Genomic DNA, 13,545 nt, shown 5'->3' with positions numbered 1-13,545 from the left:
TTTGACACAGACAAGCGAAGAAACTGCACTCCTGTGCCGCTGTGTAAAAAAAGCAACCCAAAATCTCCCGAGTGCATGGTGGCCCTTTACCCATCTTTGGATTCTAAAGTCATGTCTAGATTTTAACAAAACCCCAATGCACAGCATCAGTATTAAAATGATGCAAAAAAAATATCAAAATAAAGAAAATTAAAGAAACTATAAACAAACAGTTGCCTCTGCAGGTATGGGTGCAAGTCTTTACTGCAAAGGGGATTCTGACCATCTGTAGCACAAAAAAGATAAAACAAAAAAATAAATAAATGTTTTTCATGCCTTTCTTCATCAGTATTGTTTTCTTCAGAAACCTCTCCAGAGTAGAGGAACATTTGAATTGGATGCAATGATCAGCTTCTCACAGTGAGCGAGCTTCACCACAGTAAACCACGAGGGCACCAGGTTGTAACAATAGGCATGTAACAAAATGACGGAGGTAAAGGGGAAAACTGTTTCTCTAACACAATCTGGATTTTACATCACTCAGGAAAGACTACTGAAAGAAACTACTGAATGAAATAAAGTAAGGACAGATGGGCTTTAATATAATCATAGATTGAATTTATTTAATGCAGGCAGAAGGCTAACAGCAATAATATATAAAAATCTATTCAACAGTTATAAAGGATACAATTTAAGTAAACTGTTATCTTCACTTATCCCTGTTCCAGCTTATTCTACTCTGCTTAAAACCCTCTTTGACCTTTTAAAGCGATGCTGAATGAAAGTTGAGCTCAAACCAGCCTTCCTCAGCTCTGGCAGGTCCCCCTGATGCAGGAAAAACATCTTTGCCTCACACTGTGCTCTCAAGCAGAGAAACATATGTGCAGCTATAGGAACGAGGTCTTTGCTGCAGGCTGGAGGAGTCCAAGGGAAACAAATGTTCTACTTTATCACTGTCAAAATATTCTTTCATTAGTTACTGCTATGCAGATAAAACACAACAAAACAAAGACCCTCCCCAATGCTGGTACAGTTATAACCTGATGATAACAACGCATAACAACGTCTACATTCTTACAAAACTGAAAAGTAAAAAACAAACAAAAACAAAACAAAGTCAATGAACTAAATAACCAAAAATGATATGAACCAAATAAACTGAATAGCTACAAAATGTAAAAAACAAAATTAAAAAAAACCTTCAACATTTTCTATTTATTAAAAAACAAATAGCTCAAATGCACTTTTACATCACAAGACACCAACTCCAAATCAGCAAAAGCTATCAACGAATAGACGGCAAATATAAAACTTGATATTCAAATTGAGTTTCAACCACTCGGTAGATAAATATTCTCTTAACAGCTCTCCTGTGAACCTGTATAAATCCTTAGATCTTCTGTTACGCTAGGTCTCTCAGATGTCAGTCTCTCTAAATTCTTCAAGACTACGACTTCTTCTGTATGGGAACATTTTCCCACATGTTTTGCAATGATACGGTTTCTCACTTGTGTGCTTTTTTCATGTGTACCGATAAACAACTACTACTTATAAATTTTTTCCTGCATCGTTTACAACGATACGGTCTCTCACCTGTGTGCAGTCTCATGTGTATGGTCAAACTAGCCCTCTGTGTTAAACTTTTCCCACAGGTTTTACAAGAATACAGCTTCTCACCTGTATGGGCAGTCATATGTCTTTTAAGTGAATATGAAAAATAAAAACTTTTTCCACAAGTTTCACAAGAATACGGCTTCTCACCTGTGTGCATTCTTATGTGTTCAGATAAACTTCTTCTACGAATGAACATCTTCCTGCATATTTTACAATGATACGGCTTCTCACCTGTGTGTGCTTTCTTGTGCCTATTTAAATTACCCCCGTTTCTGAAACTTTTCCCACATGTTTTACAAGAATATGGTTTCTCACCTGTGTGGACATTCTTATGGTCTTTAAGTGATGATGACAAATGAAAACTTTTCCCACACGTTTCACAAGAATACGGCTTCTCACCTGTGTGCGTTCTCATGTGTACAGTCAGATTACCCTTCACTGTGAAACTTTTCTCACATGTTTCACAAGAATACGGCTTATTACCTGTGTGGATTGTCAGATGTCGATTCATTTTGTACATTTCATTAAAGGATTTTCCACAAAAATCACACGTTAAATACTTTTTACCTGTGTCAGAGTTACACCGACTCTCTGAGTTACTATTTGTCCCTGAATCTAAATTCCAGCTTCCTTCATGATTTTGGCTCTCATTCATAGGACAGCTGTGATAAAGAAGCTGGTCAGTGTTTGCTTCTGGGTCATTGTGGTCTCCTTCCTCAGCAGCAGTCACCATAAAGGTATCAGTCTCCTCCTTCAGTCCAAGCTGCTCTCCCTCTGTGATGTGATAATAGAAAAACATGCCTGAGAAAATACATTGTCAAAATAACACTTTTACAGAGACTATAAGTGTCATCCACAAAGGCTGCTACTCCAGATATAAGCTCATCAACAGAGGAACATCAGCAGACGTGCAGCAGTAAAGGAAGAGAGAGGTTAAACGGCAAGGTAGAAAAGCTGCAGGCAGTGAACATATACTGAATGAATAAATGATCAGTATGACCTGGATCACCTGCTGAGAAAGAAAAAAGAAAGCAAGCAGAAGAGAACAAGAGTAATAGAATAAACAACATCACAATGATATATGGGAATATGACAGTAAATAATAAATATTAAACATTATTGTGCAGCACATAAGATCAACAGAACACAGTGTGCTTTGAGGTAGGAGCCAAAAAGGGTGTAGTTTGTGGGTGTGATCACCCGTGTGTACACCTGTGAGCATGGACGCGCTTGTTTTTTTAAAAGGTTCCTTCATGTAATGATCTGCTAGAGGGTGTGGGGGGGCCACAGCCCCGTCCTCCAGGGCATGAAGCAGGTATGGAGGAGATTCAAAACTGTTTTTTTCTTTCACAGCAGGTGATCCAGGTGATTGATATATGCATTTTTTATTTCTTTTTTTTTTCTCTGCCCGTTCTGTTGGTTTTTGTTTTTTGCCCTTCTCCCCCGTCCCTCTTCTCAGCTGTTTCTCTTTCCCTCTTTCTTTCTCCCCTTCTTTCCCCCAGTCAAGTCTGTCCCGTATTCAGTAAGTGAAAATAAAATAAACAATAAAAGGTGAATCAAATGGACCATTACGGCAAGGCTGGGATGGTCAATTTGGTAAAGTAAATCCGTTGGGCATCTTTCTTTGCCTTTAGACAACAATTCTGATGCAAAAGAGCCAAACGGGACAGGCAAAAAAAAAAAAAAAAAAAAAAAAAAAAAAAAAAAAAAAAGATCAGTATGACACGACAAACCAACTTTCTAACAGTAACAACAACATTAACAAAGATTACCTTCTGATGCATCATCTGACTGTTTGTGATCATACTCAGACTGAAAATGAAGCCATTTCCAGGCTCAAGGTGATATTGTACGGTGGATTAAATCTGCATGTACTTTTCCGCATTTATAATTCCTTCAGTTTTAACCCTTGTATGGTGTTCGGGTCTGTGAGACCCGTGTTCAGTTTTTTTTCAAAAGAAAAATTAAACAATTAATTATTTTTTCACGTGTAAATGTGTTGTGTCTTTCCACTCACTCCACTTGATTATAACTGATTTATTTATAACATTTTATATAAAAGAAAAACGAGAAGCACATTAATTCATAAATGTGATCTAACAAAGGTAAAGGGAAAAAATTAACCATGTTTGCTGTTCATATGTCTTGTAATTGGGATGAACTAAACATCTGTTGAGTAATTTAACATAAAATTGTTTGATAGTGTTAACCCTTTACAGCCGGTCGGAGCGGGCACGCTCCATTTTGCGTAACTATTTTTAAATCCCGGTAGCTCTGCAACCACATAAGCTAGCGCAATAATTTTTTTTGCATATGAAACTGGAGGAGTTGTACTTACATCTTATGCCATCAGTTTGTCCTCGGTCACAGTTTCCTTCCACATATAGCTTTGCAAAAACTGCATAAAAAGCGCTTGCAGCAACAAAAACATGATATTCCAGAAACACGCTTCGCCGATCCGATCAGCTGTTTGTAACACTTCCTACGTCCATCAGCGCGAACTATCACATGACCGCATGACCTGCCCGAAACCGGAAGTGACGTCATTTTGCGGAAATGTAGTTTTTTTTACGATCGGGGCCTTATGAGCCTATACTGGTGTTTTAAAAAGTTATGTTTGAGTTTATGACTTTCTGTGTCGTTTCTGGGATGCTGAGGACTCATATTGCACTGCTGGAAATAGTTTATTTTGATGCATATGCTGTTATTTTGCAAATTTGCACTATAATATTTATTTTCGTTTTTCCTGCAGTATATAAAAATTGGTGTATTTCAAAAATAAAACTATGAAGACACTCAAAATAAATTTCCTGTGGTGGGAAACTAGTTTGTGCAACTTTTTTGTATTTACAGTTTTGAGGGATGAGCCTCTTAAATTTCTCTAACTAGAAATATATGTTAAAAAAACAAAAACGATTTTCAATTTTTTTGTAGTTTATTGCACTTTTTTGCAATTTATGTAATTACTATGCACCTAATGCAGACATATTATTAAAGTTTGGGCTATAATGGTTGTATTGATGTATAGCAACTTGAAATGCTCCCAAAAATGGCTACACAGCATGTAAAAATATAATATAAGCTCTGGCGGACTTGGTTCTATGGTAGGTCTTAAAGGGTTAATTTGGAAAGCCAAAACTCTAGCGGGTCCACCAGACCCATGAACACTGGCTGAGTAACAAAAATACGAACACCACACAAGGGTTAATATGAGCTCCAACACTGGCTGAAATGCAGCGCAAACCATGACAGCACCTCCACCGTGTTCAACAGAAGGCTGCAGACGCCGACTGTTAGACCTCTCTCCTAACCTCCTTCAAACATGTTGATCATGATTCAGATTCATAACTTACACAGTGCAGTCTGTTTGCTCTTTGTTAGCTCACATCTCCAAAAAGCCCTCACAATCAGAAACGTCCCGCAGAGCTGTGATCAGGATGCTTCATGAGTCCCATTCATGTGTGACTTCATTCAGACTTTTACATACCTGTAATGTGAAGCTGTATTTCGGGTTTCCAGCTGACATCCATGAGTCTGTGCTGATGGTCGTTCTCTTCCTCGTACTGGATAGAATTATTAATAACTTCAAATATTTCTTTAGATTTGGACTGAAGAAACGCAAAAATATCAGAGCTGTGAGAGGGGAGCTGGTCAGTGTTTGCTTCTGGTTCACTGTGCTCTCCTTCCTCAGCAGCAGTCACCATGAAGGTATCCGTCTCCTCCTTCAGTCCCAGCTGCTCTCCCTCCTGACTGCTGCACAGTTCCTCCTCTTCCTCTTTAATCTGTGGAGCTTCTGGTTCCTCCTGCTCCACACTGGAGCTCCTCTCCTGGTTCCAGAGCTGCTGCTCAGGGAGAACCTCCTCCTCCTCCTTACAGACGTGCTGCTGTGGGTCGTCTGGAGGGAAAAAAAGGACATAAGAAGAAGAAAAGTGATGATGTTAGACGTTGGACTCATTTTTTAAAATCAGCTTCGCTCCTCAGAATCTCAAGATGCCGGCGAGCACTGTGAGGGTCATGTTTTTTGACTTTTCCAGTGCTTTCAACACCATCAGGCCGACCCTCCTGGGTGATAAGTTAGCAGCGATGCAGGTGGATGCTTCTCTGGTGTCCTGGATTGTTGATTACCTGACAGGAAGACCACAATATGTACGTCTCCCACAGTGTGTGTCTGACAAGGTGATTAGCAACACAGGGGCACCACAGGGGACTGTCCTCTCCCCCTTCCTCTTCACCCTCTACACCACAGACTTCAGCCACTGCACAGAGACCTGCCATCTTCAGAAGTTTCCTGATGACTCTGCGGTGGTTGGATGCATCAGCAGGGATGATGAGACAGAGTACCGGGCTGTGGTCGACTCCTTTGTCACGTGGTGTGAGCAGAATCATCTGCAGCTCAACGTGGCAAAGACCAAGGAACTGATCGTGGACTTCAGGAAGACCAGGAAACACTTGACCCCTGTTTCAATCCAGGGGGTCAGTGTTGACATTGTGGAGGACTATAAATACCTTGGAGTACACATTGACAATAAACTGGACTGGGCTAAAAACACCACAGCACTTTACAGGAAGGGCCAGAGTCGTCTCTATTTTTTGAGGCGACTGAGGTCCTTCAACATCTGCCAGAAAATGCTGAGGATTTTCTACGAGTCTGTGGTGGCCAGTGCGATCCTCTATGCTGTTGCATGCTGGGGGAGCAGGCTGAGGGTCGCAGATGCCAACAGACTTAATAAACTGATCCGTAAGGCCAGCAATGTTGTGGGGATGGAGCTGGACTCCCTCAAGGTGGTGTCAGAGAGGCGGATGCTGTCCAAGATAAAGACAATGTTGGATAACACCTCCCACCCACTCCATGACATGTTGGTCAGTCACAGGAGCTCGTTCAGTGAGAGACTGAGATTACCGAAAAGCACCACTGAACGACACAGGAAATCATTCCTGCCTGTGGCCATCTCCCTGTACAACGCATCCACTTAACACACTGTTTGCTGCTACAACTACACATGTTTCTTTTCCAAATATTTATTTATAAGTGACTTATGTATGTATGTATGTATATATATGTATATATTGTACTATTCTTAGTTAGCGTATTGTCTGTCTTGTCTTAATGTTGGTTTAAAATGGAGCACTGTAACAAAAAATAATTTCCCCCAGGGATCAATAAAGTATTCTGATTCTGATTATACCCAGAGTTACATAAAAGTAATGGCTGACTTTTGTATTTGTGCATTCACGACTGCTGAATTATTGCAGATGAGGCGGGTCCATAGTGGAAGTTAATGTCAGCTGCTCTGGAACATGAAAGCTCGTCCCCTGAGCAGTAAAAGCAGCTTAAAAACTATCAGCAGCTCCATTCAGAAGAGCTGCTGTTAACCAAAGTGCTTCTGCAGGTTTTCATGTGATCAGCGAGCTGATAGGGCTTTGGGAAGAAGTCAATTTTATTAAATTTTATTTATATAGCGCCAAATCACAACAAAAGTCGCCTCAAGGCGCTTCATAGATACAGAGAAAAACCCAACAATCATATGACCCCCTATGAGCAAGCACTTTGGCGACAGTGGGAAGGAAAAACTCCCTTTTAACAGGAAGAAACCTCCGGCAGAACCAGGCTCAGGGAGGGGCGGGGCCATCTGCTGTGATTGGTTGGGGTGAGAGAAGGAAGACAGGATAAAGACATGCTGTGGAAGAGAGACAGAGGTTAATAACAGATATGATTCAATGCAGAGAGGTCTGTTAACACATAGTGAGTGAGAAAGGTGACTGGAAAGGAAAAACTCAATGCATCATGGGAATCCCCGGCAGCCTACGTCTATTGCAGCATAACTAAGGGAGGATTCAGGGTCACCTGGTCCAGCCCTAACTATATGCTTTAGCAAAAAGGAAAGTTTGAAGCCTGATCTTAAAAGTAGAGATAGTGTCTGTCTCCCGAATCCAAACTGGAAGCTGGTTCCACAGAAGAGGGGAAGAAGTCAGTTGGCAGACATTTTTAACCAAATCATCATTTCCTGTAGATACACTGACGCCGACTATTCAATTCAATTTATGTAGCGCCAAATCACAACAAAAGTTGCCTCAAGGCGCTTTATATTGTACAGTACATCCTATAATAACAGATACAGAGAAAATCCCAACAATCATATGACCCCCTATGAGCAGCACTTTGGCGACAGTGATCTGGCAGAAACTGTTGATCGTTTCGTTTTCATTTGCTGAATTCTTTAACGCCTTAGAAGGACCCCCGGCTATTATGACAAGTTACTCTAAATATGTTACAAATTATCTTCACTACATAAAAACATAGTTGAGAATAACTACAATTTTTGTTTTTCCATTAAATCTTTGTTGTTTAAAACTATTTTTGGAGCCGTGGGAGCGGCCATGTTTTTCCGTACACAATGCATTCTGGGACGATGACACGTATTGGTTGTCGGCGAGGGTGTTAATTAACTTGCCTACTAGTGACCTGGTTACGACTTGGTAAACCAGCACTATGCCGGTCATGGAGGCTAACGAGGGCTGCCCAAAGAACATCTGTATTAAGACATACGGCTTCAAAGTTTTGGTGCACTGTGTTGCATGGAGAATCTGTAAGAACAACAATATCGTAATTTCACTATATAATAAAAATTAAAATGTGTTAATGGTTTGATCATGCAGTTATGCGATACCATGGATAGCTGCTGCCATAAAATTGAGCTCTTTATGCTCTCAGTCACCGTTGCCATTGGCAAGCAGCAGCCGCATAGACTATGGTTGACTATTTTCATCCTCTCTCGGTTTGCACTGGTTCATACTGGAAAGGTTGAACAGAACCCATTTTCAGTGCGCTGCTAACTGTGAACTCAATGCTGTGCAACCGTATGACATCATTACCCAGAGTGCATTGAGAAGTTAATAACAATGGTAGCCTACTGGTAAAATCGGATTTATATAAAATGTGCTTAAAAGGAAAAAATTTGGTGTATTTTAATACTAGGGCTGCCACGATTAGTCATTTAGTTACGATTACGTCAACTATCAAAATTGTCAACGACTGATTTAATAGTCGACGCGTCGTTTGAAGCTTTGCAAGATCCCAAAAGACGCAGGAATAAGTAGCAGGATTTAAGAGTGTAATATCGGACTGAAACAGAAGATGGCAGCACTGCATGTACAAGGATGCCAGCTGCTGTTAATCCACGAAGAAGAAGAAGAAGCAGTGTCCGGTATCGTAGCTGTGTCCAAATTGAGGAACCGCATCCTCCTGTGCCCGCATTTGTAGGCCAATTACGTTACAGCTACACAACGAAGACTGTCCAAATTTAAAGACTCCGACAAACGCGGCCGACAAATGCGTCCTTCATTTCCCCAGATTTGAAGGATGGGTTGGGTGTATCCCTCGTGGCCCAACCTGCCCCAGAATTCATAGCGCGGCCCAGCTCAGTTTCCAACAATGGCGGCAGCTAGTTAGTTTTAATGTTACTCTTATTATTCTTTCTGGATCACAAAATAAACGTTTAACATATTTTCAGGCGAGAATGTAGCTGTGCAAACCTCAAATATCTGCTCAGTTTATCAAGACACCGCATATTTTCAAAAGCGCTCCGACGTTTTCGGAGACGTCTGTTACCCACTAATCGCAAAAATAATCGGTGACTAGTCGACTATGAAAATAATCATTTGTGGCAGCCCTAAAGGGCACTCAAATGATTGAAGCTGGAAGCCAACGAGTCTCTGGCTGAATATCTGGAACAAGCAGCCAAACTGAAAACATCACACAAGTGTGCGGCCTGATACGAGTGAGGCAACCTTACTCTTGTGGAGAAATCAGTGCCAAGATCTGTACAAGACTCGCTGGATGGGGTGGTCGACTTGAGTGCTATGACAGACTCGTTATGGAGAGAGCACTTGCAACATCATGTCAGGAGACATGGAGAGAAACCAGAGCAAAAGATTAAACAATTAACCAAAAGGTTGCTTAAACATTAGATGGAAGAAAGGGACTCAGAGTTTAACATGAACAAAACAAAAGCTAAACAAATGGTGGCTGTATCAGCTGACTTAAAAACAGAGATACAACAATCTGTGGCTGCTGCATTGGCTACACGAGCACAGCCTGAGCGTGAACCAAAGCTACAGCAACAACAGCCAGGTCCACGATTTGTCCCAATATGGAATGCTGGCAGAGGTGTCGGTTGGTGGCTTTTGGCATGAGAAATTTCCAACACAAACCATGGAGTAGTGGCATTTTTGAGCTCAAGTGCATTCATTTAGACACCAGCCAGGAAGACAAAGATCTCCAGCACGCTTACACAGCTGCATATCACCTATGGCACACATTCAACATGGCTGAAGGAATGGCAATAATCGACAATCAACCACATGACTGTGCAAAGACAGCAGTTAAGGATATCAGATCTGCCTTTGCCTGGAATTGGGCACGCCACCCTTTTTCAGCTGAGAGTCATGGCTCTGGACTTTGAGATGCTAAATTCTCATTTCCGCTGTTTCACACTCTGCACCAGGTGACTTACAGCTGCAAAGTGCATCAAGTCACCACCAAAAGAAACAAGTCGTCTGTTGAACACAGTTAAGATTCTGGGACCACCAAACCTGAGACTCTCTGCCACTTTGCTGTACCAAGAAGTCCTGATGATATAAAAGTAGAACTGGTGATGAAGGGCAGCACTGCTGGAACCCATCATCCACCAGGAATGAGTCCAACTTATTGTTGCCAACATGGACAAGTTCAGGGCAGCTGTACAGAGACTAACTGCCCTTTGACAACGGCAAAATAGCCAATAGTTCCAAAGCACCGTTCACAGGACACCCCAAGGACTGCAGTCGAATACCTTCTCCAAGTCCACAAAGCACTGTAGACTGTTGGGCAAACTCCCACACACTCTCGAACAGCCTCAAGAGGATAAAGAGCCAGCGTTCGATGACCAGGATGAAAACTGCACTGTACATCCTCCATCTGATGTTTGACTAATGGATGGATTCTCCTCTCCAGTACTCCAGCGTACACCTTCCCAGGTAGGCTTAGCAGTGTGATCCCTGTTGTTAATGACAAGTAGTTAAACATATGCCATTTTATGACCAGTAGCCAAGGTAGTAAATTAGCTTAACAGCTGCAGGCCATATATTATCCTTTAGTTCTAATGGTGTGCTATGTATGTAGTGTAGTCTCTATTATACTCTTGAATAAAAGAAACATAATCATTTGTAGTTCATTAGACAAAATGTGCATTACTCTGTATCCTTGATCAGCTGTGAATGTCTGACACTGTTTTCTTGAGAATGTTTTATTGCTGAATCATGTGAAGAAGGCTGTAAGAGGGAGACTAGGTGTCTGGGCAGAAGAGATAAAACCACATTCTTTACCCCCCTTCCATCTTCACACAGAAAGACAGGGAGGCAAGGTCAGGAGCCAGGCTCACTAAGAATTAGAAAAACATGTGAAGATGCAGCTTTTATGACAAAGAGGGGGGCTGGGATTAGCTATAAAAGTCTGTGAAAGTTGCCACCATTTTGAGACATGCTGTCGAACCTCTGCAGGCATCTCTCCCGTCCGGACGTTGTAATGCTCTTATTGTGATTTGTACCGAAATAAATGATTGTTGATTGAGCATATATACACCGAGTATTGTCCTTCCTTCAGCCCAAAGATTCAAAGAACTGCTTGTTTTCAACATCCCCCACACAGCTGGAGCACACCCTCCCTTCTTAAAAGAGAGTACCACCAGTCCAGTCTGATAATCCAGTGGTCACACCCTGAGTTCTTTTCTGGATAGAAAATAGTAAAAATAAGCCCAAGATTCTCATTTTAATCAGCAAAGGAGCTGGTCAGATGAAATGAAACATTTTATTCCAATTATAATTGGATGAAGGGTTTAAGAGTTTCAGCTCCTTAACATGTGCCACCCTCTTTTTAAAGGGACCAAAAGTAATTGGACAGTTGACTCAAATACCATTTCATGGGCAATTCTTTTGTCATGATCAATTAAGCAGATAAAATGCCTGGAGTTGATCTGAGTTGTGGTCCCTTCATTTGGAAGATTTTGCTGTGAACATACAACATGCGGTCAAAGGAGCTCTCCATGCAGGTGAAACACGCCTGCAAGCTGCAAAACAGAAAAAAACCCACCTGAGTGGCAGAAATGGGGATCAAACCAACCTTCTAGTTGGTAGGTGACCTGCTCTACAAACTGAGCTACAGACATTTGACTGTTTCTTTATGGATCAATGACCTGCTCCTCTGATCCTCCTGATAGGATCCTCCCTGAGACTGACTCACCTATTCTGTAGAGCTTTATTTCTGGTTTCCAGTTGACAGCCAACTGCCTTTGTTGATGGTTGATCTCTTCTTTGTACTGGAAAAAAATTCTAATGTCTTCCGTGTCTGTTGGTTTGGTACAAAAAAAGTTATCAGAGCTGAGAGATGGAAGCTGTTCACGGTCTGCTTCTGGTTCACTGTGCTCTCCTTCCTCAGCAACAGTCACCATGAAGGTGTCCGTCTCCTCTTTCAGTCCCAGCTGCTCTCCCTCCTGACTGCTGCACAGTTCCTCCTGTTCCTCTTTAATCTGTGGAGGTTCTGGTTCCTCCTGGTCACAGAGCTGCAGCTCAGGGAGAACCTCCTCCTCACAGACAGGCTGCAGTGGGACGTCTGGAGGGATGAAAATAATAAAACAGATGCGATGATTAAAAAAAATGTACAAATCAGTAAATATCCTCTGCAACCATAAGCTTGTACGAGTAAAAAAAATTGAAAAGGGGAATAAAGTCAACTACATGAAGATACTGTCACCTCTACATGTAACACATGTGCAGCCTCACACACGATCCATGCTCAGATTTCTCTTAGCTTGGTCTTATATATAAATCTGATTCCTTAGTTAAAAAACCATCAAGAGGAAAAAGTTCAGACTTCAAAGCTTTAAATGGTTTCAGCGCCTGCTGTTTGCATGGAGCGCAGCGCAGTCCTGTCCTCTGTTTGCTCTTTGTTAGCTCACATCTCCAAAAAGTCCTCACAATCAGAAACGTCCCGCAGAGCTGTGATCAGGATCCTCCCTCAGAGGGACACTCACCTGTCCTGTGCAGCTTGATTTGGGGTTTCCAGGTGATATCCAGCAGTCTGCGCTGACGGTCGATCTCTTCCTCGTACTGGACGATCGTTTTTTCAAACTCCAAGAATATTTGTTCAGCAGCAGCAGTTAGTCGCTCGTTGATGAACTCTCTCAGATACTGAACTGAAGGCATCGTTGCTGCCGGAGCAGGAGGAAAGCTAACGGCGTTAGCGCCTTTCCTTTGTTTACTTCCGCCTGGTGTCACGTGATAAAGCTCCGACAGAGCGGGACTGTTAACGCACCTCCCCCTCTCTCTCTTATTAATGAATGTAAATATGACAGAGAGCTCGGGGAGTCAGTGCAAAGCCGCTAACACCACAGCGATGTGCTGACTCTTTCGGTCCCACACTCCCGGCTCTGTTCACACACGCGCCTTTCCTTTCTTTATTTCCGCTTGGTGTCACACGGTTGTTGTTCCGGCAGAGGGCATTTACCTTTAACTGTTCCGCTGTCGAAGATTTCTCTCTGTTTCAAATCAGTTTCTAGCTGAAAACAATGTTTTTTCTACATCCACGAAAAACAAGAAAATAACAAATATTATAAATTAAATTTGAAGTTTTCTGTTTTGAAATTATCTGAATGGTTTTCTTAGGTTGAACTTTAACATGATTCCTATCTTGAATCCACTGCCTCCTTAAACTGACACCGCAGAATAATATGACATTTTTAAATCTTATTTTTAAAAAAGGAGTTACTGTTTGGATTTGGTGAATTTAGAACAAACAAACTGCTCCTCGGGTGTTGTCCCCGGCAGGTGCAGTTTCTGACCTCGCTGGAAGCTCAGGTGAGCCCGTCCAGCTGTTCTCCTCGTGTTCTGGAGGCTCAGGAGAGCTAGCTCAGCTATCTG

General features: G+C 41.8%; 1 protein-coding gene across 1 annotated transcript; it reads right to left on the bottom strand.

Annotated features, from left to right (window-relative positions):
- Positions 1–575: 575 nt before the first annotated feature.
- Positions 576–12,865, bottom strand: LOC106675980 (uncharacterized). The gene is made up of 4 exons (XM_076876670.1): positions 12,660–12,865; positions 11,870–12,238; positions 5,081–5,488; positions 576–2,367 (listed from the first exon to the last, which is right to left on the bottom strand). Exons 1-4 carry the CDS (start codon positions 12,829–12,831, stop codon positions 1,484–1,486), a joined length of 1,833 nt encoding a protein of 610 aa, XP_076732785.1. The 5' UTR covers positions 12,832–12,865; the 3' UTR covers positions 576–1,483.
- Between the last annotated feature and the right edge of the window lie 680 nt (positions 12,866–13,545).

The sequence above is a fragment of the Maylandia zebra genome, linkage group LG18 (genome assembly GCF_041146795.1).
Source record: "Maylandia zebra isolate NMK-2024a linkage group LG18, Mzebra_GT3a, whole genome shotgun sequence".
NCBI classification, from domain to species: Eukaryota; Metazoa; Chordata; class Actinopteri; order Cichliformes; family Cichlidae; genus Maylandia; species Maylandia zebra.
Note: the sequence above shows the minus strand (reverse complement) of the source record. Positions and strands in the feature narration are given on the sequence as shown.